This window comes from Corvus kubaryi, unplaced genomic scaffold (assembly GCF_017639235.1).
Source record: "Corvus kubaryi isolate FWS band 111438036 unplaced genomic scaffold, C.kubaryi_AGA036_p1.0 74, whole genome shotgun sequence".
Classification (NCBI taxonomy): domain Eukaryota; kingdom Metazoa; phylum Chordata; class Aves; order Passeriformes; family Corvidae; genus Corvus; species Corvus kubaryi.
Window position 1 is genome coordinate 5,792,636 of NW_024582061.1, and position 21,634 is coordinate 5,814,269.

Below are 21,634 nucleotides of genomic sequence, written 5' to 3' on the forward strand. Positions count from 1 at the left end.
GGCAAAGATAGGCAGAATGGAGATGGAGGCAACATGTGAGACACCATGGTGTAAGATTGCTTGTGCCATGATTGTGTCTGGAAACTGATCATGTGATCCCACAGCATAAAATGGCTCCCCAATTTCTCAAAGGCACTCCCCCTAAAAAACTTTAAACCTTCATCAAAAGCAGTGACACTTCCTGTTCCAGTTTGAGTTTCCACTGGCTTTTAGACTGAAGCTACAAGTAGAGCAAAGACTAAAAAATACCAGTTGGGAGAATAAACATTACCCTGTCACACTCTGAGCTGGCCAGCTGAGGAATTTACCCTACCAGAGCATAAATATGAGGATGAAAGTTCTCAATAAAAACAGATTCCAAGAAAGCCATCCAACTGTATGGTTCTGATCTTCATTTTCCACCTGAAGGAAGCCATAGATAAGTTCAAGCTGGGCCATCTCCACTGTGGTTTTCAATCTTCAGACCAGCTGGAAAGGAATAAGAATAAACAGGAGGCTCTGCATGCTCTGAGGGGGAGTGGCAGCAAAGAAGGGCTTATATGAAACTCAGTAGTAAAGCACACTTTATTTCCTGACCCAGATACCTGGAATAGGTATCCTAGAGCCAGTGAGGGCAGCACCATGTAAACATCAGAGACAAAGACATAATTAGTTACATAATTGAACAGCCTCAGCGGCTCACGTACTACACATTTACTTTTTTAAGGGATGTTGCTGTTACCTGCAACCTTTTGCAACACCAAATCTCATACTATAAGACATTTCACCAGTGAGAAGCACCCTGGTCTAAATAAAACTCCAAGTACCACTGTCTGAGGCCCTGAACAGGCAGAAGCACCTAGAATTTCTCTTTTCCTATTTCTGTGGTCAGTGTGTCATTTTGCATCCTGAAGTGCCATCAGATCCCTGAGGACTGGTCAACCCAAGTGTTCCAGAGCAGTCTTTGCAAGGATCCACTGAGTCTCATTCATATGGTAACCTGATCTGATTCAATTTTTCACATCTGCTAAAGAGATCGTGACAGAATTCATCATAGCTGCAGACCAGGCAGGCAGCAGAGGGAACCTGAGCTGGAGGTGGCACTCCTAGACCTGCTCCCTTTCCTTTGTTAGCCTGGGCACTCAGTGTTGCTATAAATACACAGCAGCCACTTGACCTTGGCAGTTGCTTTGGCTGCAGTAATTCTCTTTTGCAGCTGGCAGGGGTTCAAGAGGAGCACATGCCCTGCTGCCCCTGGTGCTCAGCTGGAAGGAATGACCTTCCCCTTGCTCTGAAGGTGCAGCTTTGTGGCTGCCTTATGCTCAGCTAAGAAGGACTATTCCCAAAACAGTGACACCACCTCCTTCCCCCCCCCATGTTCCTACTCACTTTCCAGACTGAATCAGACTGAAAATCAATCGGGTTTTTTTTTTCCCCTCTAAGATTCAGCCCAGTTTCAGAGTGAAAGAAAATGCACTTTTAAGAATCAACACATTTTTACCCCATGGCAGACATCTGGATTAGGACAGATGAGTCAAAGTAACTTGTCTTTTTTCTTTCACTTAAGATGACTAGACAACTATAAATGTATGCTTAGTTTATCTAAAGGTAGGTGAGAAAAACCCCATCATCAAAGTGTATATCCATCTTTCCTTTTCAGAGTTCCCCATTGAAAAGTTTTCTAAGCCAGTTGACCAGAACCCTCTAAAATCCTACTGGGAGGCGAGCAGCCCTGCAGGCACTTCATCCTCTCAGCCTGTATTTTAGGATTAGTCATACTGCCCCCAGGATCACATGTCAGGTGCTGATATTCTGCCATTAATGTCTGTGAGGTGCTGTGTTTTCTCCCGTTAAATTCCTAGATCAACACTTCACTGCTGAGCAAGTCCAGGATGGCTTCTGTCGTATCAGGTTTCAGAATCACAGCCTCATCATGCCTGGCAGATCTTTCAATGAAGTGCTTTCCTTTGCCAAGGAGCCATCCATAGGAGCAAAGGTTGCCCAAGGCCAGTGTCCACAGGCATTTTTCCTGGCAAAAACATGTAGAAGAGGAGTAGGCTCTTTCTACATATTTTTTCTGCATTCCTTTAATAGCCAACATCTTATAATGGGCATTTAGATAATATTACAGGTCACAAATGCTACATTAAAAGGCAACTGAGAGGTTGCCCAGAAGTCACAACTGTATTTTTTTCTCATTTACTACAGCAAAAATGAAGCAGAGCCCTGGCTGGTTCTTAGAAGTGGTGCTGCTACAGCTAAAATCAATTTGAGTTTTGTCAGAATACCACACTGTACCAGTAGCACTTACTATATGGAGCAATGTAATGATGCCATAGTGGAACAGTTCTCTTAGACACATGTTAGATATCCAAGGTGGCTGGGCTGACTCAGCAGGTTTTCTATGCAGAGGTGACATAAACTGTCCCAGAAATAGGAGCTTGCTCTACCAGGGGAGCCTCCCTGGCTGGAACGCTTTCCGAAGTCTAACTGCACTGACAAATCTTTTCCAGCACTGGTGGGGTTTTAGCATGGGCAGAATTAGAGGGGGAGAGAGAGTGCAAAGAGAACAGGAATGAGCACTTGAGGATAAATCATCCATGCTTGTGCAGGTCATTCAGTTGCTCTCTGGAAGTCAGGTCAGCAAAAACTTGTTTATTTTATTAAAGGTTATTGAAATTACCTTGTACAAACAGGGACAGATGTCAAGTTCCTTCATTCCATGAAGGACGTGGGGCTGTAGATGTCCTCTAAGTGTACTTCCAATCATAGTGCAAGACAATTTAATTATGTTTTGTACAACGATGGAACAATGATGGAGAGAGAGTGGAATGTAATTACTTTTGTGGGTTTATTTGATTTGAAAGGTGAGCTCCACATCCCCAAGCAGTTCCAGCAGCTGCAGTGCTACTGAACATCACATAACATAGGCAGGCACAATATAATCTGAAATGCATTAAGCAGCATCACACATTCAATAATTTCAATGAAGAATAGGTTTGCAGAAGTGAGTGACTACAGGGTGCATCAGGAAAAGTAAACAATAAGTTTAGGAAATCACATCATTTTAAAGGGCTTTGAATCTACTCACTGATGAAGAAATACATGAGTGTGACGATCACTGAAGGCAGCAGTGAGAAGAGCACCAATCTGTAACTACTGGAATGACTTGGAAAAAAATGGGGGGTGTTGATACCTATCCCATAAGGTTCATTAACTGTTTGTCTTCAGTTCTGTGAACTTTTCAAAATAGCTCGGGTAAGGGCTTATGCTTTCAGGCATAGATCCAGCCCAGCCAGGCAGAGCAGTCACAATGAAGTTATAAAAGGGTAAGACAATTCATGATCACACAAAATCCAGTTTTTATCTGCTTACAGGGTAGTTTTCATGCAGAATGCTTCACTATTTTTAAACTTTTAAAATAAACCACTTCTAATTACACTTTTGGAAGCTGGAAGCCCCTGCCATCTAACTTGCACCCTTTTAAATGTATTAATTTGAATTCCTAGTCCAAGTACTGATCAATAAAACTAAAATCCATGCAGGGTACATTTCTACCTACTTTCCTTAACGTGCTAAAAAGCAAATCAACAAACTGCAGGAAGCCTGTGACTTCTTGAATGTCTCAGAATTAGCTTGCAAGTTTACAATGACCCGGCGATTTTGGGAGTACAAGCTAAATACACACAGTAAATCGCTGGCACATGTCAAGGAAAAAAATTGTGGTGCTTATCTAGTCAGTGTAGCTGATACTGCTGCTGGGGCTGATTCAAGACAATTTACAACAGTTTACGTGCATGGGTTACTATTAATAAGAAATGCTGGAATTACAACATCAGGCACAGGAAGAGGCATTCATGGATGCTAAATTGAGCTGAGTGAAGCCAATTCACACCCCCAGCTCCTTCTGCACTCTGTGGAAATGTAAGCTTCTCTGGAAGGCAGCTCAGAGCACAAGCTTAACTTAGACTCAAGTTACAGGAGAGGCAGAGAACTGATTTAGTGTTTTCCAGGCATGACACAGGGAAGGGACTCTTCCTGTGCTTCTTCATCCCAGGCCTTCCTGAGCTGTGTCTGGACAAAAAGCTGCTTCAAGGAAATAAAAGTTACAGTTTTCTGCTGATTTAATGAGCTGAAATGGCTCAGGAAGAGATTAGAGAAGCTTGTGGGTTCAAGGGATAAGCAGGGGTGGAGGGCAGCCCTTTGAGGCTTGCCTGATCTCACAGAGCTCAGCTTTGGACTTAGCTCTGCTTGGAAACACCACCCTTGGCTGCTCTGTTCATGAGAGAAATTTTACATGGGCAGCTGTTAGATCCCACGATCTGGATAAATCAAAGATAAAATCTAAAATCAAAGATATTTGGTGCAGTCATCCTAAAGTTCACGGCTCGCTTTGCTTTGCCTACAGCATTACAAATAAAGTGGCAGCTTGATTGGTTGAATAACCCAGCTATGTTTTATAGTTTGAAGGAGAAGATTCAAAATGTGTCCACAGATATATTCCCTCACCTTTTGTGCATCACCCTCTAGGACCACTGCTGGAAAATGTTACTCTCATCACTCCATGGGGAACTTGCATCTATCTGTCCCCACTTCCAGCAATGATTTTCCCCCCTGCAAGGCCCTCTAACCAGACGAACAGATTGACAGGGTCAGGTGAAACAAGCTGTGTCCCCAGCATTTGAATGTAAACTGACACACTGCGTTTGCCAACAGTTCTCTTCCCCCTCCCCAGGAATCCAACACTGTCAAGGGTAGGATGCTCCCCCAGACCACCTGATTGATGGAATTCTGCCAAATTCCATCAACAAGTCCCTGCCACTATGAGTCCCCTCTGTGTACAGTGCAAAGCTTGTCCTTCCTAGACACAGGACTCAGATGCAGCGATGGAGGCAAACCTCCCTCAGTACTGGGAAATGTTAAATAATGCTTTCTGGAAGCTCAGCTGTGTCCACAACTTTTTCCACAGAGCTTGTGCTCTGGGAATGGCAATGCTAAGGGTCCAGAGTGCAATATGGCAAAGGTTCTTCAGATATCACTGGATGCTTCCCAAACAGGAGGGCAGTCAGTCAGCCTTGACCCTTCACATCAGCAATCTGCTTCAAAGGCAGTAGCTGGAAGCCTGTGACAGCTCTGGAGAAATTTATGTAAACCACAGACAGAGGTTTCTGTAAAACAGGCAGAAATGTATTCAGTTTGTCTCCAGAATTACTTTTAACAAGGTAAATTGTGGGATCATGTAAACAAAAGTCTAGGTGGGAGTGGGAGAGGTGAATCTGTTCTTTAGCAAAATTCACTGTAAGCAATATCCAGACACGGGGGATCAAATAGCATAGATCCTTCTCCAAGTACAACACACATACGAGGAAACCTGGATTCAATTCCTAAAGAGGTGTTAAGTCCTGCAGTTGTGGAACTACAGAAGTCATTAAATGCAAAAGATGTGTTTCTATGTGAAGCACTACTGCAAAACCTACTGTAATACAATGTATTACTGTATTACAGGAGGCAATTCTTACCTACTAACTCACTGCTATTACAACAGTGCTGTACAGGAGTACTACAAAAATCTCTGTACAAAGATCAGTTGAGGTGCTACACACCAGATGTGCTACACTCTGTGTGTGACTACAGGGGGTGATTGCACGAATGTAAAAAACTCTCCAGCATGAACATGGCCTTGCATCTGTGTCTGGAGAGGTGTTAAGCTGACAAAGCCACATTCAGTCCTTCAGACATACAAATTAAACCACAAAATCCATACATAAAAATCTTAGGACTACTAAGTTTTCTGAACAGTTCAGAGAAAAAACACACATCCTTATGGTATGGAAATTCACCTATTGATTAAAAAAATCACTGTCTGTAATTTCAATTTCATATAGTTTTACTTGCATATGCACTGTTTGCCCCATTTCTGTCTTGTCACTTTGTTTAGCAGCTGTTGTTTCTCGTGAACTTTTTAATGAGCCAGAGCTCATTAAATCAATGCAGTTTAGTTCTTACAAACTGGGTGCAATTACTTACCTAATTGTAAAACTTATCACCATTTGTTTCCTCTGGCATCAAAGATATCATTAAATATCATCATCACATTTCACTCCTTTTGCACTATAGCCCCCAAGCTCATGATGTGTTTGTTTGGGCTTTTTTTATTAACTACATTATAAAGCACTTAACTATTATGAATGTGTTATCTGTTTAACACTGTCTAATCTTTAAACAAAAATTAAGCAGAAAGTTGGCTCGCTGCCAAAAATAAGGAACCATTCCTTCAAACAAAACCAGGGAGAAAGAAGCTTGCAAAGCTGCCACTCCAAGACCATTTTTCTTTATTGTGTGATGTATTTTCCCTCCAAATGGCAAATCCAGGTGAAGAAGCACAGAATTAACATAGGTGGACCAGAATTTTAATTCAGCATCTGCCAGCATTGCATGTGACAGCACTTAATGACTTCCAGCAGATTAATTCAGGTCTCTGTATTTTGCAAAGCTGAACATCTAATTCTTTTCCCTCCATTGCATCCATGTGAAATAATGCTTAGAACAAGACCATCTTGCAGGGCAAGGACCTGATCTACCAAGTCTAACACAGTGAGAGAGAATCTTTACATTATGTTCTCCTGCCACCAGCCCTACATCCCATCCTGTGGTGTAATGGGTTCCTTCCCTTCCTAGGTTAAATGCTTCATGACTTAGGGCTACAGCCATCATCAGACCATGGCCATCAGACCATCAGCATCTTGCTGTGTGAAACAGTCCCATGAATAGAGTTTTTCAACTGAGATCTTTCTTTTTAATCAGGTTTAAGGGTAGTTTTGGAAAAAGAAACAGCAGGGAAAGTCTATCTACTTTTATGTGTTTTGAGAAGTTGATGGGACAGATGCAAGTAGTGAAGTGTCTCAGACTTATCTAATGACACACTTTGTATACAACCCAAAAGCTGAAAGTGATTAAAATATATACACAAAAGATACGTCATAATTGTATAAAGGTTAGCAGGCAAATTTATTTACACTGTTTAATATTAGGGTTTGTTTTTCTGGAAAACCACACTGCATCAAAAATGCCAGAGTTGCCAAACTGGAGCTGAACTTTGAAATTGTGACCTGTCACCAGGAGACTTCCCGTGTGACCTTGGGGAGATCTTTTCACCTCTCTGTGCCTCAATCCTCCATCGTCTGGAACAAGTACGTAAATAATTAAGAGCAGGAAGAGGGAATAAGCTTCTTTCTTCCACCCACCTCTTGCTCCTGCCTTGTCTATTTAGATTGAAAGGACTTCAGGGAGGGGACTAAATACCCTGTTCTTTTAGCACTGCATGCAAAATGAAGCCTGATCTAAATGAGGGCCCAGAAGAGCTGTTGTAAACTGTGGTAAATAGTCCAGCCTGCCTTTTAAAGCTTTATTACCTTGCAAATATGAACGTGGCATTTCCATCTCTAATTCCAAATGCTACTGTGATAAAAGCTCATAAGAAGAGAGAAGGATCCTGTCCAAAGAAGACACAATGCAGTGGTGAACGTTCCTCACAACAGGCACTGGCAGGACAAGGACCTTTGGTTATGGTCCAGGAATTAAAAAACCTTGCTCTGGTCCTTCCCTAATCTCTCCAGAACCTTTTCATCTCCCTTCCTCCCTATTTCCTTAAATTTCAGCTGTGCATGTTCCCGTTGTGACTATAGATTTTCTTACCCTTACATTTCATTGTGTAATTATTTACCTCCAGCTCCCATTGCAACTGTAATTTCAAAGTCTTGAATTGATTTTCTTACAGCAAGCTGCTACCTCAAGTGTCATGTGGATGGCTTAACTAATTTCTTTCCCTCCAGGGGACTCTTTGCAACATCAAACAATGTAAAGAAGCGAAGTAGGCTGCAGTTAGACAGTGATTTAAAGCCAGCATGGGTCTGTACCGATCTGCTGCCCAGAAAAGCAGGTTTCATCCTTTGCTCACCACCTCTCATGCTCACACCATCCTTTGTTTGGCTACTTGGTGAGCCACAGGGAATGAATCCAGTTATTACTAAACCAGGCAAAATACCTGGCAAAAAGAAAAAAAATCAATAAAACTTTAAACTAGCCACAACAACAGAATTAAAAAAAGAAAGAAAAAAAAAAGGTAGTCATAGGCAAGCAGAGCTAGGCTCTCTGCCTAGTCACACTTAACCCAGTGACTTACTTGGGAGGACTCTGGAACCCACTATTCTGTTTTCCCTCTTGTGAGAGAGACTTAATCATGTGTGATGAGGAACCTAAAGCTTTCTGGATTTTCCCCCCAGTGGAACTAATTGCATACCATTCAGTGTTTTGCTTCTACTTTCTTCCTTTACAGCTAGAAAGATGTAATGTTCCAGCACTAGATGAAAACACTGTTTGCTATTATTCCGTATTTTGCTTGCCTTGGTCCTGGAGGAATTCCAAGAAATCACTTCCTTCTGTGCTCAGCAGCAGTGGCCGCTTGTACACCCAGATTTTCAGTCTGTGTGTTCCGTGGGACTGAGGAAAAGGAAAATATCGTCTGACTCTTTTTGCTACTTACAGTGCCAGATGTGCTTATAACTCCAACACGGCATGAAACTACATTCACGCTTATTACCATTTTTAAGGGATGCCCTACTGGGACATCGCGAAATAGTGTGATGTGGGTCTGGCCGAAGCCAAGGGAGAGGGAGGAGGCGCGGTGGTAGTGGCTCTGCTCAGGTTACGTTCCTTGTTGCCCTGCCTCATGTTACATCCCTTATTCCTGCCAAGGCATCCCTCTGTGGTTCCAGGCGGGATTCGTCCAACCACCAAAAATCCAACCGGAGTCAGCCCCAGGGCAGAAATCAGAGAGGGCAAAAATCAGATACCTCTGACTAAGGAGATACCCCCAACTTGAGCAACCTCTCCCTGGAAGATCAGGTAAAATGCTTTATTTTTGCCGTATTTTAACCTCGCTTACTGCGATTCTGGCCGAGCCTGTGGCTCTGTGGCGCTTAGGCACCAAGAGCCCCGCTGTCTCCTGTGGAAGTGAGCGGTGGTGATGCTGCCGAAGCCACCAGTGACCAGTGTCCAGTGTCGCCCGGCCACCCCCGGCCCGGGCAGCGCAACCGCTCCGGGCGGCGCGCCCCGCGCGGACACAGCGCCGGTAACGGGCCCTGCGCCACTGCAGAGCCGGGGCGGAGCGGCGACATCCTTGAGACTCCGTCCTTGGCGGCGATTGAGCGCGGCCGCCGCCTCCCCCCGACCCCGCCGCCTCCCCCCGACCCCGCCGCCCGGCCCGCCCCTTCCGCTGCGGAGTGTTCATTGCCCGAGCCCCGCACACCGCGCTCTCCTCGCCGCTCCTGCTGCCCGGTGCGTACGGGGAGACCCGTACGGGACGGGGGGTGCTGGAGGGCCGCCCAGCCGGCCTGTCCCTTCTCCCTCGGGCGGCTTGGTCCCGCCGGGGTTTTCCCCTTCCCGCGGGCCGAGCATCCCTGCGTAGAGGACGGGTGATGCCTGGGGGGCCGGAGCTGGGCCTGGCTCCCGAGGGTTCGGGTTTGGAATGGCCAGAGTCGAGCTGGGGTTCCCGGAGGTTTGGGTTGAGGTTTGGGGCGGCCGGAGCCGGGCTGTGGACCCCGAACGTTGGGGGTTGGGGTGGCCGGAGCCGGGCTGTGGAACCCGAGGGTTTGGGGTGGCCGGAGCCGGGCTGTGGACCCCGAACGTTGGGGTGTGGGGTGGCCGGAGCCGGGCTGTGGAACCCGAACGTTGGGGGTTGGGGTGGCCGGAGCCGGGCTGTGGCTCCCGAGGGTTTGGGGTGGCCGGAGCCGGGCTGTGGACCCCGAACGTTGGGGTGTGGGGTGGCCGGAGCCAGGCTGTGGAACCCGAGGGTTTGGGGTGGCCGGAGCCGGACGGTGGCTCCGGGCTGGTCGCCGGCCGTGCTCCGGCCCCCCAGTGCCGCCCCGGGCCCTGGCTGCCCTGCAGCCTGGCGCGGCTCGTGGAAAGGAGCCGGGGAAATCCCAGCCCGCTCCCGTTGGCTCGTGGAGTCGTGTCCCGGAGCCCCGGTGTACCGAGAGGTGAATGCCCAGAGCCCGGCAGCGCTGGTGGAATTTCACCCTCCGGCGGGCGGCTCTGGGAACGCCGGTATCGAAGTGTGCTGCCGAAATCGCCCCCGTTCAGGCCCTGGCTGGGCACGGGGAGGGCAGGGACCCAAAGCCTCGTGGCCGCGGAGGGTGCGTGGGGGTGGTGTGTGGTGACTCGTGGCTGGGAAGGAGCCCTGCGAGCAAGGGCGGCGTGCCCGGAGATGCCTTATGTAAACCCGGCTGCGGCAGGTGACCCCTCCATTCACAACATGCCTTCAGCTCCCTCTGGCCCGCTCTGATCCACGTCTTTCCATCTCTCCTCGCAGAACACCATGGCTACTCTCAAGGACAAGCTGATCAGCCCCATCGCGGAGGGAGCCAAGGTCCCCAACAACAAGATCACGGTTGTGGGGGTTGGCCAGGTTGGGATGGCAGCTGCTATCAGCATCCTTGGGAAGGTACGGCTCAAGGACCTCGTGCTCTCCAAGCCCCTGCTGCTGTCATGCTCTGTGCTGCCTGTTCGTCTTAGCAAAGGGTGGGAAATTTGAGAGGTTGGTACAGGAGTGAACCGTTAGCAGTCACCTACAAGCCTGACCTCCACATTCAGCCTCTCCTTGTTCTCTCACCTTTCTGCCTGTGCTTAGCAGTAAATGTCTCATTAGGCAGAGTTATTTTCCAGGCTGCTGGGGAAATGTAGGGAGGAATGGCTCTGAAGCCCCTGCCAAACCTTTCATTCTCATCTTAATTTTTTTATTCTTCCACCACAAAGCTGGAGTTTGCTTGCTGAGGAGCTCTGCTGGGCAAAGAATGGGGACAGAGCAAAAATCTAGATGAAATATAGGATAGGAATCAGGAGCGTTTGCATTTTATTCTTTTAAAGAATGCGTGCCCTAATAGCTGAAAATACTAGTATCCCCTTCAGTATCTTCTTGATTTCTCTTAAGCCCTTTTTGCTTGTTTGTATGACTTTATTTTTTCTAGAGGGGTGTTAGCTGGTTTTTAAAAAACTAAAAACAGAGGGCTGGACTTAGAGGTTATTATGACTTTTCCTGTTACTGCTCTGTGGGATATTTTTGTCAAATCTCATGGTGCAGTCTTTGAGCAAAGTAAAGGCTTTTAATCAATGAGGATATCTTGTAGTTTGCACTCTGTTTTTAGAGAATATTGTGAATTAGTTAAATTTGGAAAGACAGATGGAAATTGCAGACTTTTTTTTTTTTTAAAGAAGGCATCAACAGATATGCTCTGCTCCCTTGCACGGGGCAGATCTTAAATCAGGTAGCTCACAGTCGAACGAAAAATCGTGTTTGTACTACTAAACCAGCTGTATTTTGTTTGTAGATGATCCTTCAAGGTATTACCCTGAAGATGCATGTTTTAATGCATGCTTAATTATAAAAAAAGAAAGTAAGGGCTTTTAATTGCTGATATTCATGAGCCCTGGCAGCAAGGAAAACCTGACAATAAGAACAGGCCACAGTGAAACTAAGTGTGAAACTGATGTGAAAGTGCAACTAGTTTTTAAAACAACATATATAAAGAAGAAATTTATTGGAAAAGCAGTGATAGTTCATTGTGGTTTTTTATATTTATAATTTTTAAGCACATGGTCTAAAATCAATTGGTTTTGAAGTGCTGTAACCTGTGAGGGAGCCAGGTGACGTTACCACAAATTGAATCTACAATTCAGCATTCATCTGTGTTTAATGCACTGCTCTAAGCAGGATCAAACTCTGTTGTCAGATATCTAAGCACAAAGTTTCACTGTTAGTGAATAGTATGCACCAAACCGAGAGTAAAAACTGGTTTTAAATTCTTCAAGCATGAATGATGACATGGAATTTGTTTCGGCCAGGCTTTTGTTCTTTCTCACAGCTGTAAGCTGCAGTATAAAACATTTCTATAATGCAGCCATCTGGTTCTTGTAACTGAATTAAGAGTCATAGACTCTTTTAGGCTGCAAAAGATCTCTTATGATCATTGAGACCAACCATTAACCCAGCACTGCCAAGTCCACCATGTTCCCAAGTGCCACATCTAAAAGTCTTATAAACACTTCCAGGGATTGTGACCCAACAACTTCCTTGGGCAGTCTGTTTCAATGCCTGACCACCCTTCCAGTGAAGAATTTTTTTGTCCTATCCAATCTAAACCTCCTCTGGCACAGCCTGTGTCCTGTCCCTTGTTCCCTGGGAGCAGAGCCCAATCCCACCTGGCTACACCCTCCTGTGGAGAGCCAGAAGTTTCCCCCTGAGCCTCCTTTTCTCCAGGCTGAGCCCTTGCAGCTCCCTCAGCCACTTGTGATGCTTCAGCCCCTTCTCCATCTCCTTCCCTGGACACAACAGAGAGGGCTCCAGCCCCTCAATATCTTTGTAGTGAGGGAACACAGAATTTGAGGTGAGGCCTCACCAGTGCTAAGCCCGTGGTGATGATCAGTGCTCTGGTCTTGCTGGCCACACTGGTGCCATGAAGATTTTTTGCCTTTTTCTTTATACCCCTGTTATACCTTTTTACAACTTCTGTATTCTTAGTGCTTTTTGCCTACATTCTTGGGCTTGTTTGTCAAGCTAAGAGACTAAACATTTTAGAAGCTTTGTATCTAGGGATCAGTGTGCCCCAGACCCCAAGGTCCTCTCCAGAACACATTCTGTAAACTAAGATAGAACCATCCAGGGGAAGGCTCCTTGGGGGGGGGGGGCTCACTCGAGCCTCTCATTGGGGAATCTTTGATAGATATGCTAATTAGTAAAACCTATAATGTTATACTGGGTCTTTTGGGGCATATTCAGGGGAGTGCATTTCGATGCATATGACCTGGACGTGTGCACCTAAGGATCCTTAAAATAAATACCAAGGTAAAATCCCTTTTCCCCTTCTAACAGTATATGACTCTTGATTTTAAGACCAGGAAAAGGCATCAACACCATTCCTGATACAGCCAGAAGAACACCTTTGGCCTTTTTGGCCAGCTGGGCTGGCTCATGTTCAGCCACTGCTGACCAATATGCTGTGGGTTTGACTTGTGCAAGATGCTTGGCTGTAATACTGATGTCAGTTTACTGGTGTGGTATTAAATACATAAATTTGCATGACTCTAAAACTTCCATGTTGGTTATTTTTAGCTCCTGCTCAGTTAGAGGCAAATCACTGATGTTGCCATACTGATTTAGAAATGGAAACATCGCCACAGTCACAAATCAGCTGCTCTCAACGAAAATATTTTAAGCTGAGTTTGTGTGAAGCTTCACTCCTGTGTATGGTAATAAAGAGATGAAATCTCCTCTAGGCAGGTGATGCAAATTCTTGAAACGAGTCACTGGAGAGGTATTCCAGGTGCTTTTGTGTTCTAGTGAGAATTGGCTCCTGAATCCTGTAGAGTATGGGGAATATTGGTTGCAAATTCTAGACTGCAAGTCCCGTGTGGTCTGCCTGTGTGTGTATAAATCTATCCATAATTGTACATGTGCACACATTTATTTCAGATTCTGGTTGCACTAACTTCTTAGTTTAACACCAGTGACTTCACTTAAGGATTCTTTCTCATAGTGTTTAAACAACTGAGAATAATTTTAACCTGCAGGCTATTTTGAAAACAGAAAAAGTACAAATACAGATTCCTATGCTTTTCCTTCATCAGTTAATAAAATCAGCTGCTAAAGGAATCAATGTAGAAAAGCAATTAACTAACATTATTTTAAAGTATGAAATAAAAACTTGGAATATGCCTGCTGTTAAATACATTTTCCACAGGAAAAACTGTGTATTCTTTCACGTTTGAACTATTTTAGTTGCTAAAAATGGCTTACCTGCCTTCAAATGGGGTGTAGGTATCTAGGAAAATAAAGAGAAGTAGTAGTCTTAATTTCAGTGTAGTTTTTTGCATGATAAGCCTTTAAGGACAATGGAATTTACCAGGGTAGTAAACGTTTCTGTCAAAAGGCAGTAAATGTTTGCATTAGAGCAGAAAGCCTTTCTCCTCCACCCCCATATTTCAGTGTTTTCCTGTTCTGAGGCTGTATGGCATTATCTCCCAACCTATTCTGGAAAACAAATACGTGGCTAAATCTGTTCTGCAACATAAATACCACACAGTAGCTCCTGTACAGAAAAATAGCTAAAGAATCTGTTTTCTCTCCGTTTTAGTATTGAGGAAGTCTGTTCCCATTGTATATTTTTGTGAAATGAATTGATTGATGGTATGTTGAAAGAGAATACTTATTTGATGATTATGTGGTGTCTTCCTTTAGATATTTAAATATTTAAAACAGGCTTAATTTGCTGGATAGATTTGGAGGGTTCCTTACAACTCTGAAAGATGGAACTTTTTTCCAAGGGTAATAACTAAATTAAGAAGAGCTTTCCTAGCAGAGGGTTGGCTGTGCATGCAAACTCCCCACAAATGATACTTTTTTTGGAAAGTCAGTGAGTTTCATGAACCTGTGCTGTAGTAGCCTCTGACTTTGTGAGATACATCAGAACACCGAGGTAGTGTTGTCCCACTGATTTATTGGGAGAAGAGATGCTTTTCAGATGGGTGAAACGTGTTACTTTAAAATGCTATATGGCTGAGCTCTGGGTTGACTTTAAAATGCATTTGATCTGCTTTGTTGACTCCAAATGTTGTTGTTTTCAGGGTCTTTGTGATGAGCTTGCTCTGGTTGATGTTATGGAGGACAAACTAAAAGGAGAAATGATGGACCTGCAGCACGGGAGCTTGTTCCTTCACACTCACAAGATCGTGGCAGACAAAGGTTCACCTCCATTTCTTTAACACTGATATTCTGTGACTTTGCTTAATAGAGGAGAATTAGTTGTGCAATCCTAAAGAACTCTTAGGATTTGGTATTGAAAATGTGAAGTGTGTCAGTTGGGGTGAGAGTTCAGATGAACACCATAGTGGGAGTGGCTCTTAAGCCAGACTCTCTCTTACATCTCTTTACAATTTGGGGCTTGTTTAGTAAAACTGATTTTAGTGAAACTGTGTGTAGAAGAAATAGTATTATTTTCACGGTGGAAATAAGGGTCAGAAAGGTTAAATGTACTCTCAACACCCACATACTGATATATCAGGTCAGTGTTACAAGATGGTGCTGGCTTTCAAACTGATGTCTTGTGGTTTTGGGTTTGAATGCAATGCACAGTGCAGAAGCTCCCTGTAACTCCTGTGTTAACACAGTGCTACCGGAATTAGTGGAATTATTTTAAACCCTCTCTGTATCTGTTCCCCTGTGCTCTGCTTAGACTATGCTGTCACTGCCAACTCCAAGATCGTGGTGGTGACTGCAGGAGTCCGTCAGCAGGAGGGGGAGAGTCGGCTCAACCTGGTGCAGAGGAATGTGAATGTCTTCAAATTCATCATTCCTCAGGTCGTCAAGTACAGCCCCAACTGCACCATCCTGGTGGTTTCCAACCCAGGTAAGGCAGTCTTTTGCTAAATACTTAGAAATTTGCTTTGACAAGGCAAAACTCTAGCTAGTTCTCAGAAAATCTCTTCAAATACAAATTGTTGAAACTTAATAGCTTTTTGTGGACATCTGAGAATACAGACAAAATACTCTGTACTTTCTGATGCTCTCTTTATTCAGAACTTGTCAAGGTGTCCATATTTTAAAAGAATGCTTTGTGATAAATACTTAAGTTCTTTCCATCCTTTGGCTTAAGCAGTAGGAAGTTCAAATTTTTTATCTCTAATAGATAGCTTTTGTGCCTGGATAGGATAGGGCTGTTTTTCAACATGAAGAACTTGCCCTATAGTCGTGGCTGTATTTTCAGGAAAAAGAATTTATGTGCTGAAGCTTATGGTGAAACAAGGGCTGGCTGTACTTCACAGTTCAGTTAAAACAGAAAAAGAGTTAATTATGCATATTTGTGTGTTCATTTGCAAGTATCTCATTGCACTGAGACAGCTTGGATGTTTGGATGTCCAAAGGTGACTGTAAATGTTCTGATGTGCTTTGTAGGGTGTCCCTGTAGGGCTGTCTTTGCTTAATTCAACATCTGAGTGAAGCCAGTACTGAAGAGCTGTGGTGAAGTTACACTGCTTTTAAAGATAACCTGGCAGAGTGGAACCAATGCATGTGAAGCTTGCTGCTCTGCTTGGAGTTGAGTAATTAGCTGGTGTACAATTAGCCAGTGTTCTGAGCAAATACAGTAACTTGCAGCAGTTTTAAACATTTATCTAAAAATCAAACTGAGACAAAGATCAGGCTGTTCTTGTTCCAGCAAGGATGAATTCAACCTGTAGACTTCTCTCCAGCAGAGCAGCTTCAGGAGGCGAATTGCATGTTGCTTTTTCAGAATTATTTTTATAATCCTTTGTTTTCTTAGTGTGTGGAGTTTTGTCCACAAGTTTTATATATTGAAGGTCACTGTGAGCCCATGAGAAGGGACTTCAGGGGTGTAACCTTGATGTCCTTCCCTGCCCCAGCTGAAGCTGTTGGGAACATGCCACTTGTGAGGTTTGAACGGTGCTTTGGTATCTGAGCAGAGCAAATGATGCATTTCAGATCTGTGTACACAAATGTGTTCCCTCCTGAGAGCTGCCTGGCTCCTCAGAGCTGGAGTCATAATTAATTCCTGCAGCCTGGTTATGATTGTTGCTTTGAGCTGTGGATTAGAAGTTTTCTGCTCACATACTTCTGTCTGCCCTACCTAGCTTTGGTTTTTTTTTTCCTAAAACTGTATTTTTAGAAACACATGCAGCTAAAGCACATTGCTCATCTGGCTTTTCATGCTGCAGAGGTGATAAATGCAGAAACTGCTTGGTGCACAAATCAGGAAATTAAACTGAAGGAATTACCAACTATAAAGAGTATGTAGATCTCAGACTTTTGATTCTGAATTGTTTTACCTATTGTGATGGTGAACTGGAAGAGAACATTTCTTCAGGAAATTGCTGGAATGTTTTAGCCATGTGAGATCAGTCCCAGTTCTGCATGCCCTAGGGCTTTAACTGTGACAAAAAATAAGTGTGTCCAATTTTAGCTGGTAGGAATCTAAAGACCACCTTTGAATTTTCTTAGGACCCATCAAGCTACTGATCAAAATTTCAAGTAGTGCCTCTATTTTAATGCCCCAAATAGTCAGATCCAAAATTCATTGACCGGTGAGCCCAACTGTGTCCTCCTGATTGCCCTGCTACACTCAGTAAGGTAATTGTTGGAGCATTCTTGATGTGAGTGGAGTTTCATTTGCCATGCATGCTTTTCCTTTCAGTGGATATATTAACCTATGTCACATGGAAGCTGAGTGGGCTGCCAAAAAACCGTGTGATTGGAAGTGGCTGCAATCTGGACACGGCCAGATTCCGTTATCTGATGTCTGAGAGACTTGGGATCCATCCAAGCAGCTGCCATGGCTGGATCTTGGGAGAGCATGGTGATTCCAGTGGTAAGGAGTAGTTCTGTTCTCCTTGGGAATGAGCAATATATCAGATGTTGAGGCCTGAGGTGTGTTACAGGATTCTGAAGGAACAGCTGCAGCTGAGCTCAAGTAACTGGTACTTTGCTGTATTTTTATGAATATTAGAGTTGAGAGAAGTCTAGGGAATCTACCTACACATATTTAACAAATGTGAGTGTGGCTGTATGATTAAAGCCTGAACTGAAAAGGCCAATTTTGTGAGTGAAGTTGTGTCCTGAAGGCTACAGCTTGCTCCTTCTCTTTATCCTCAGGAGTACCATTCCATAGCCTGTAGCACAGTTTTCCTCTGAAAGCAGTATCCACACTTGCTAGGTCAATAGCAGAGCTTGTTGCTCTAGCAGTCCAGATTCAGGCTTACAAAATTATCCCTTACCTTATTCCATGACTTCTCTCCTTGCTGTTGAAAGCAAAGATAGTTTTAAAACGTGAAATCAAAGAAGTTTATCTGTCTTAATTCAGTTCCTGTATTTCAAGTCTGAAATGATGCAGCAGAACGTTTATGTAGATTGGTACTGCTTTATATTTTCATGCTGTGTATTTCTAAGGGAGCCACCTCTTCAATGTCCCATTGCATTTGATCGAAGTACAGTGTCTGATGAACAGCAGCAGTTGTTGTAGCCAGCCCTACACCAATGAAAGCAGAGTTTGGCTGAGCACATGCAGAGTTTATCCTGTGTCATTGTCACAGCTGCTTTTGCTTTAAAGTAACTCAGAATTCCTACTTACTTCCCAAGAACAGAGACTGTTCCTGCCACTAAGCTTCCAGGATGCAGGGAGAGGTGCAAATCCCTGTCTTGATATTCTAAGTTTGCATATTGCTACCCTCTTATTCATGTAAATAAGAATAGACTTCTTGAAGGCTAGCCCTAATACTGATTAGTGAAACTGCAACTACCTCCTTGCTGCAGTTTTGAGTAAAATCTGTTTTAAAAGGCTGGGTAGCTAAGATGTGCCTTTTTACTAGAATTTGATGTTTCTGACTTCAGAAACTTCCACAGTCTGAAAGTTCTGCTGTCACATGTTAAAACTGACCTGTTAAAATGCCAGTACTAAAATGGTCTCATATTTCACTCCCAGAGTTCTCAGATTTAACTGTAGCTAAATAAAGACTTAAAACCTGCCTCAGCCATTGTTGTGGTTCTGGCTGCTCCTACTTGGTTTCCAATTACTTTAGCTAGGAAAAGTGGAGGGGGAGTTGTCAACTGCTCCTGACACTGATGTCCTGCCTCTGTTGCAGTGGCTGTTTGGAGTGGAGTTAATGTGGCAGGGGTTTCCCTCCAGGAGCTGAACCCTGCCATGGGAACTGACAAAGATCCTGAGAACTGGAAGGAGGTCCACAAGCAAGTGGTTGCAAGGTATGATGACCTGAGGGATAATGTGGGTGGATGCCATGCTGACAACAGCTTGTCTGCACTCTGCCTCTACTCTGGTGCAGCTTTTATGCCCTCTTAGGTAGAGGGTTGCTTGAGTGAGTGGGACTGCTGGTTTAAAAACAGAAATGCAGGATTTCAGCTGGTAAGATGTTATCCTGCAGTGAGACAAGCTATTGCATAACAAACCCACTCAGATGCTGGAGCACCTAGAGCTGTGTGTGCTTGTTTTCCCACATGGAGCTGCTTCAGTGGGTAACTTTGTTCAGAGGGCACAAGAGCAGGAAACGGTAGGATGTTTCTGTGAGCACAGTGTTGGGTTTGGGGAAAATTCTGTTCATGGATGCAGGAGAGTTTGTGTACAGCTGACTACATGTTGCTAAGTCTTTTGTGAAATGAGTGTGCACTCAATGGGATAAAGTGTGTGCAGATGTTGGCTAAAAACCTCAGGATGTAGTGGTGCTTTGACTAAATGTTTGCCTTTTCCATTGTGTCCCTGACTGAAACAGAGAGCTTGTCAGGTATAGGTGTGGTTTTCTACTTAACACTAGGATCTCTTCCTAGATGGGAGCTAATTTTGTTTTCAGCTAATCCTGCGAGAACAACAGGATTCTTTATTATGCATATGGGATAATGTAGACTTTATGCTTTATCTTCTAATGTTGAAACACGTAATTTGGGCATTTTAATTCCAAAACTTACAGTGTTTTGCAGGAGTTTGAAAATTTTTAAATGGGTAGGATTCACTGGTTTTAAGACTTGTAATTTGCAGTGTCTTGCGTGAAGACATCTTAATGCAGTTGTATTTCAATGTTTCCTTAGTGCCTACGAGGTGATCAAACTAAAGGGATACACAAACTGGGCTATTGGCCTTAGTGTGGCTGACCTCTGTGAGACCATACTGAAGAACCTGTGCCGGGTTCATTCAGTCTCCACTCTGGTAAAGGTAAGTAGTGGGGGCTAATTGGACACTCTGGCTCATTTTATTGTTGTGGACAAGCTAAATAGTCTCAATCAGCAACGTGCTAAATGAAGGAAGCTTTGTAAAATGCTCCTTTGAATTTCAAAAAGGAGCTCGCTACTGTTGGTTTTTCTAGGCTGACCTCTTTAGCCTGTTCCTCTCACAAGTATGGAGCTGAAAATAAAGTTCTCTATGCGGTACTACCCTTGTGTGAAGCTTTGCCATGTGTGGCATGCAGATTCCTTGAAAGGAAGTTTCAGTGTAAAAGTGGAAGACTTGTTGGAAGCACATCTGTGATTCCAGGAACCACTGCCTGGCAAAGGTGCTAGGGAGGAGAGCTGTGTCCTTTTATAGCTGGTGTAACTGGCTGCATCTGGTCTGTACTGGCTCCACAACCCCTGCTGCAGCAAGGGCTCTGAGCAGGGGGAACCGCTCCCTCTTTTGACCTGTCCTGAATCTTTTCAGCTCCTTGCTGTATAGAACTAAAAGTGAGAGGTTTGAAGGTGGGGTTTCTGCCACCAGCTGTTTGGTGTTGCCAGGCATTCGGTCCAAAACAGCTCTATACCGTTTATTTTCTCAAATACATCATGGCTGAAATTTTTCTCCAGGTTGTAAAATGATGGATTTTGAGCTCTGCTCTCAGGAGGTTCCCTGCAATACAAACCAATCCCAGATCCGTGGTGAGGGGCCTGTGTCTGATCTCTTTTGTTTGTGGCAGGGCATGTATGGCATTGAGAATGATGTCTTCTTGAGCCTTCCTGCTGTCCTAAGTGCCTCTGGCCTGACGAGTGTCATCAACCAAAAGCTGAAGGACGATGAGGTGACCCAGCTGAAGAAGAGCGCAGACACACTGTGGAACATCCAGAAGGATATTAAGGATCTGTAACTCATGAATGTTAGGTTCCAGCAATAGGAAAACAGCATGTTGTGTTCAGATGTGGGCTCTACTCACTACACATCTCAATGGTTAACATTAAATGCTCTTCCAGACTTTCGTCCATGGTAGCTAAACTGACGCTGGCTGTAACGCACAAACCGTACGAACAAATAAAGCAATTTTCAGGCATCTCTGGTTGTCCTAGTGACTCATTTTCAGTATGTCAATTACTTACCTTACACTGGCATTCTCCTTTAATGTTTGCCACAGACTGCATGGGAGTATAGACTTGATGTGTCCTTTTAAAAGGCTAGAAACAAAGTAGTGATAATGAACTGGTGTGATTTCACTAACACCACCTTGCTGCAAGGATTTTCTCAGTCCAAGTGCTGACTAAGTGTAGTTCATTCCCAGAACTGTTTCTGATAGAGAACTTCCTATTTTTTACTGATGGGTAGAGGAAATGGAATGGGCATTTGACTCTGTGCAACCAGCCAGAAATATGCCAGCAATAAGGTTTTGTATGCTACTGGCCTAGAAGGAGTCCCATAGATCCTTCTCTCTTCTGGATTAAATTCTTTGCTTGTTAATGGTGTCTAGTTTTTTATAATGTTTGGAAAAACAAAATTATTTTCTATTTAGTTATCCAAAATTCAAGACTTTTTCTGGACTTGGGCTGAAATGTTGTAGTTACAGTCTTGTTTATTAAACAAGCCAAGTTGGGTCTTAAATCTCTAAATTTCATGATTGTTAAAATCTTTATATACTTGGAGGGGGAACAGTTTATTTCTTAATCGCTTACTGTTACGGAGTAAATACCATAAAATGAACTGCTCAACCTAAATGTCCAGGGGACAGAGTATCAAATCCATCTGTCTTGTGGGGCCTGTAAGTTTTGTTTCATAACAAAAGGTCTGAGACTATGCTGGAGCAATTTAAAGCTCTTTTCTATCTTCATTAAAATGCTTTGGATGTTGGACTA

General features: G+C 44.0%; 1 protein-coding gene and 1 long non-coding RNA gene across 3 annotated transcripts; one reads left to right on the forward strand and one right to left on the reverse strand.

Annotated features, from left to right (window-relative positions):
* Positions 1–6,963: 6,963 nt before the first annotated feature.
* Positions 6,964–9,192, reverse strand: LOC121675383. Its single transcript, XR_006020067.1, has 2 exons — positions 8,924–9,192; positions 6,964–8,478 (listed from the first exon to the last, which is right to left on the reverse strand). It is a non-coding gene; the product is annotated as an uncharacterized LOC121675383 (long non-coding RNA).
* On the forward strand, positions 8,696–20,841 carry LDHB (lactate dehydrogenase B). Of its 2 annotated transcripts, none has more exons than XM_042050796.1 (8): positions 8,696–8,883; positions 10,349–10,480; positions 14,656–14,773; positions 15,264–15,437; positions 17,238–17,411; positions 18,682–18,799; positions 19,637–19,760; positions 20,494–20,841. In XM_042050796.1, exons 2-8 carry the CDS (start codon positions 10,355–10,357, stop codon positions 20,659–20,661), a joined length of 1,002 nt encoding a protein of 333 aa, XP_041906730.1. In that variant the 5' UTR covers positions 8,696–8,883; positions 10,349–10,354; the 3' UTR covers positions 20,662–20,841. The 2 variants fall into 2 exon arrangements, with proteins under 2 accessions (XP_041906730.1, XP_041906731.1); XM_042050797.1 differs by lacking the exon at positions 8,696–8,883 and adding an exon at positions 9,234–9,315.
* Positions 20,842–21,634: the final 793 nt, after the last annotated feature.

Coding starts and splice junctions, on each gene's coding strand:
- LDHB (XM_042050796.1), top strand. CDS start 10,355: ATGGCTACTCTCAAGGACAAGCTGATCAGCCCCATCGCGGAGGGAGCC. Junction 14,774..15,263: donor CAAGATCGTGGCAGACAAAG/GTTCACCTCCAT, acceptor TGCTCTGCTTAG/ACTATGCTGTCACTGCCAAC. Junction 19,761..20,493: donor CAGTCTCCACTCTGGTAAAG/GTAAGTAGTGGG, acceptor TGTTTGTGGCAG/GGCATGTATGGCATTGAGAA.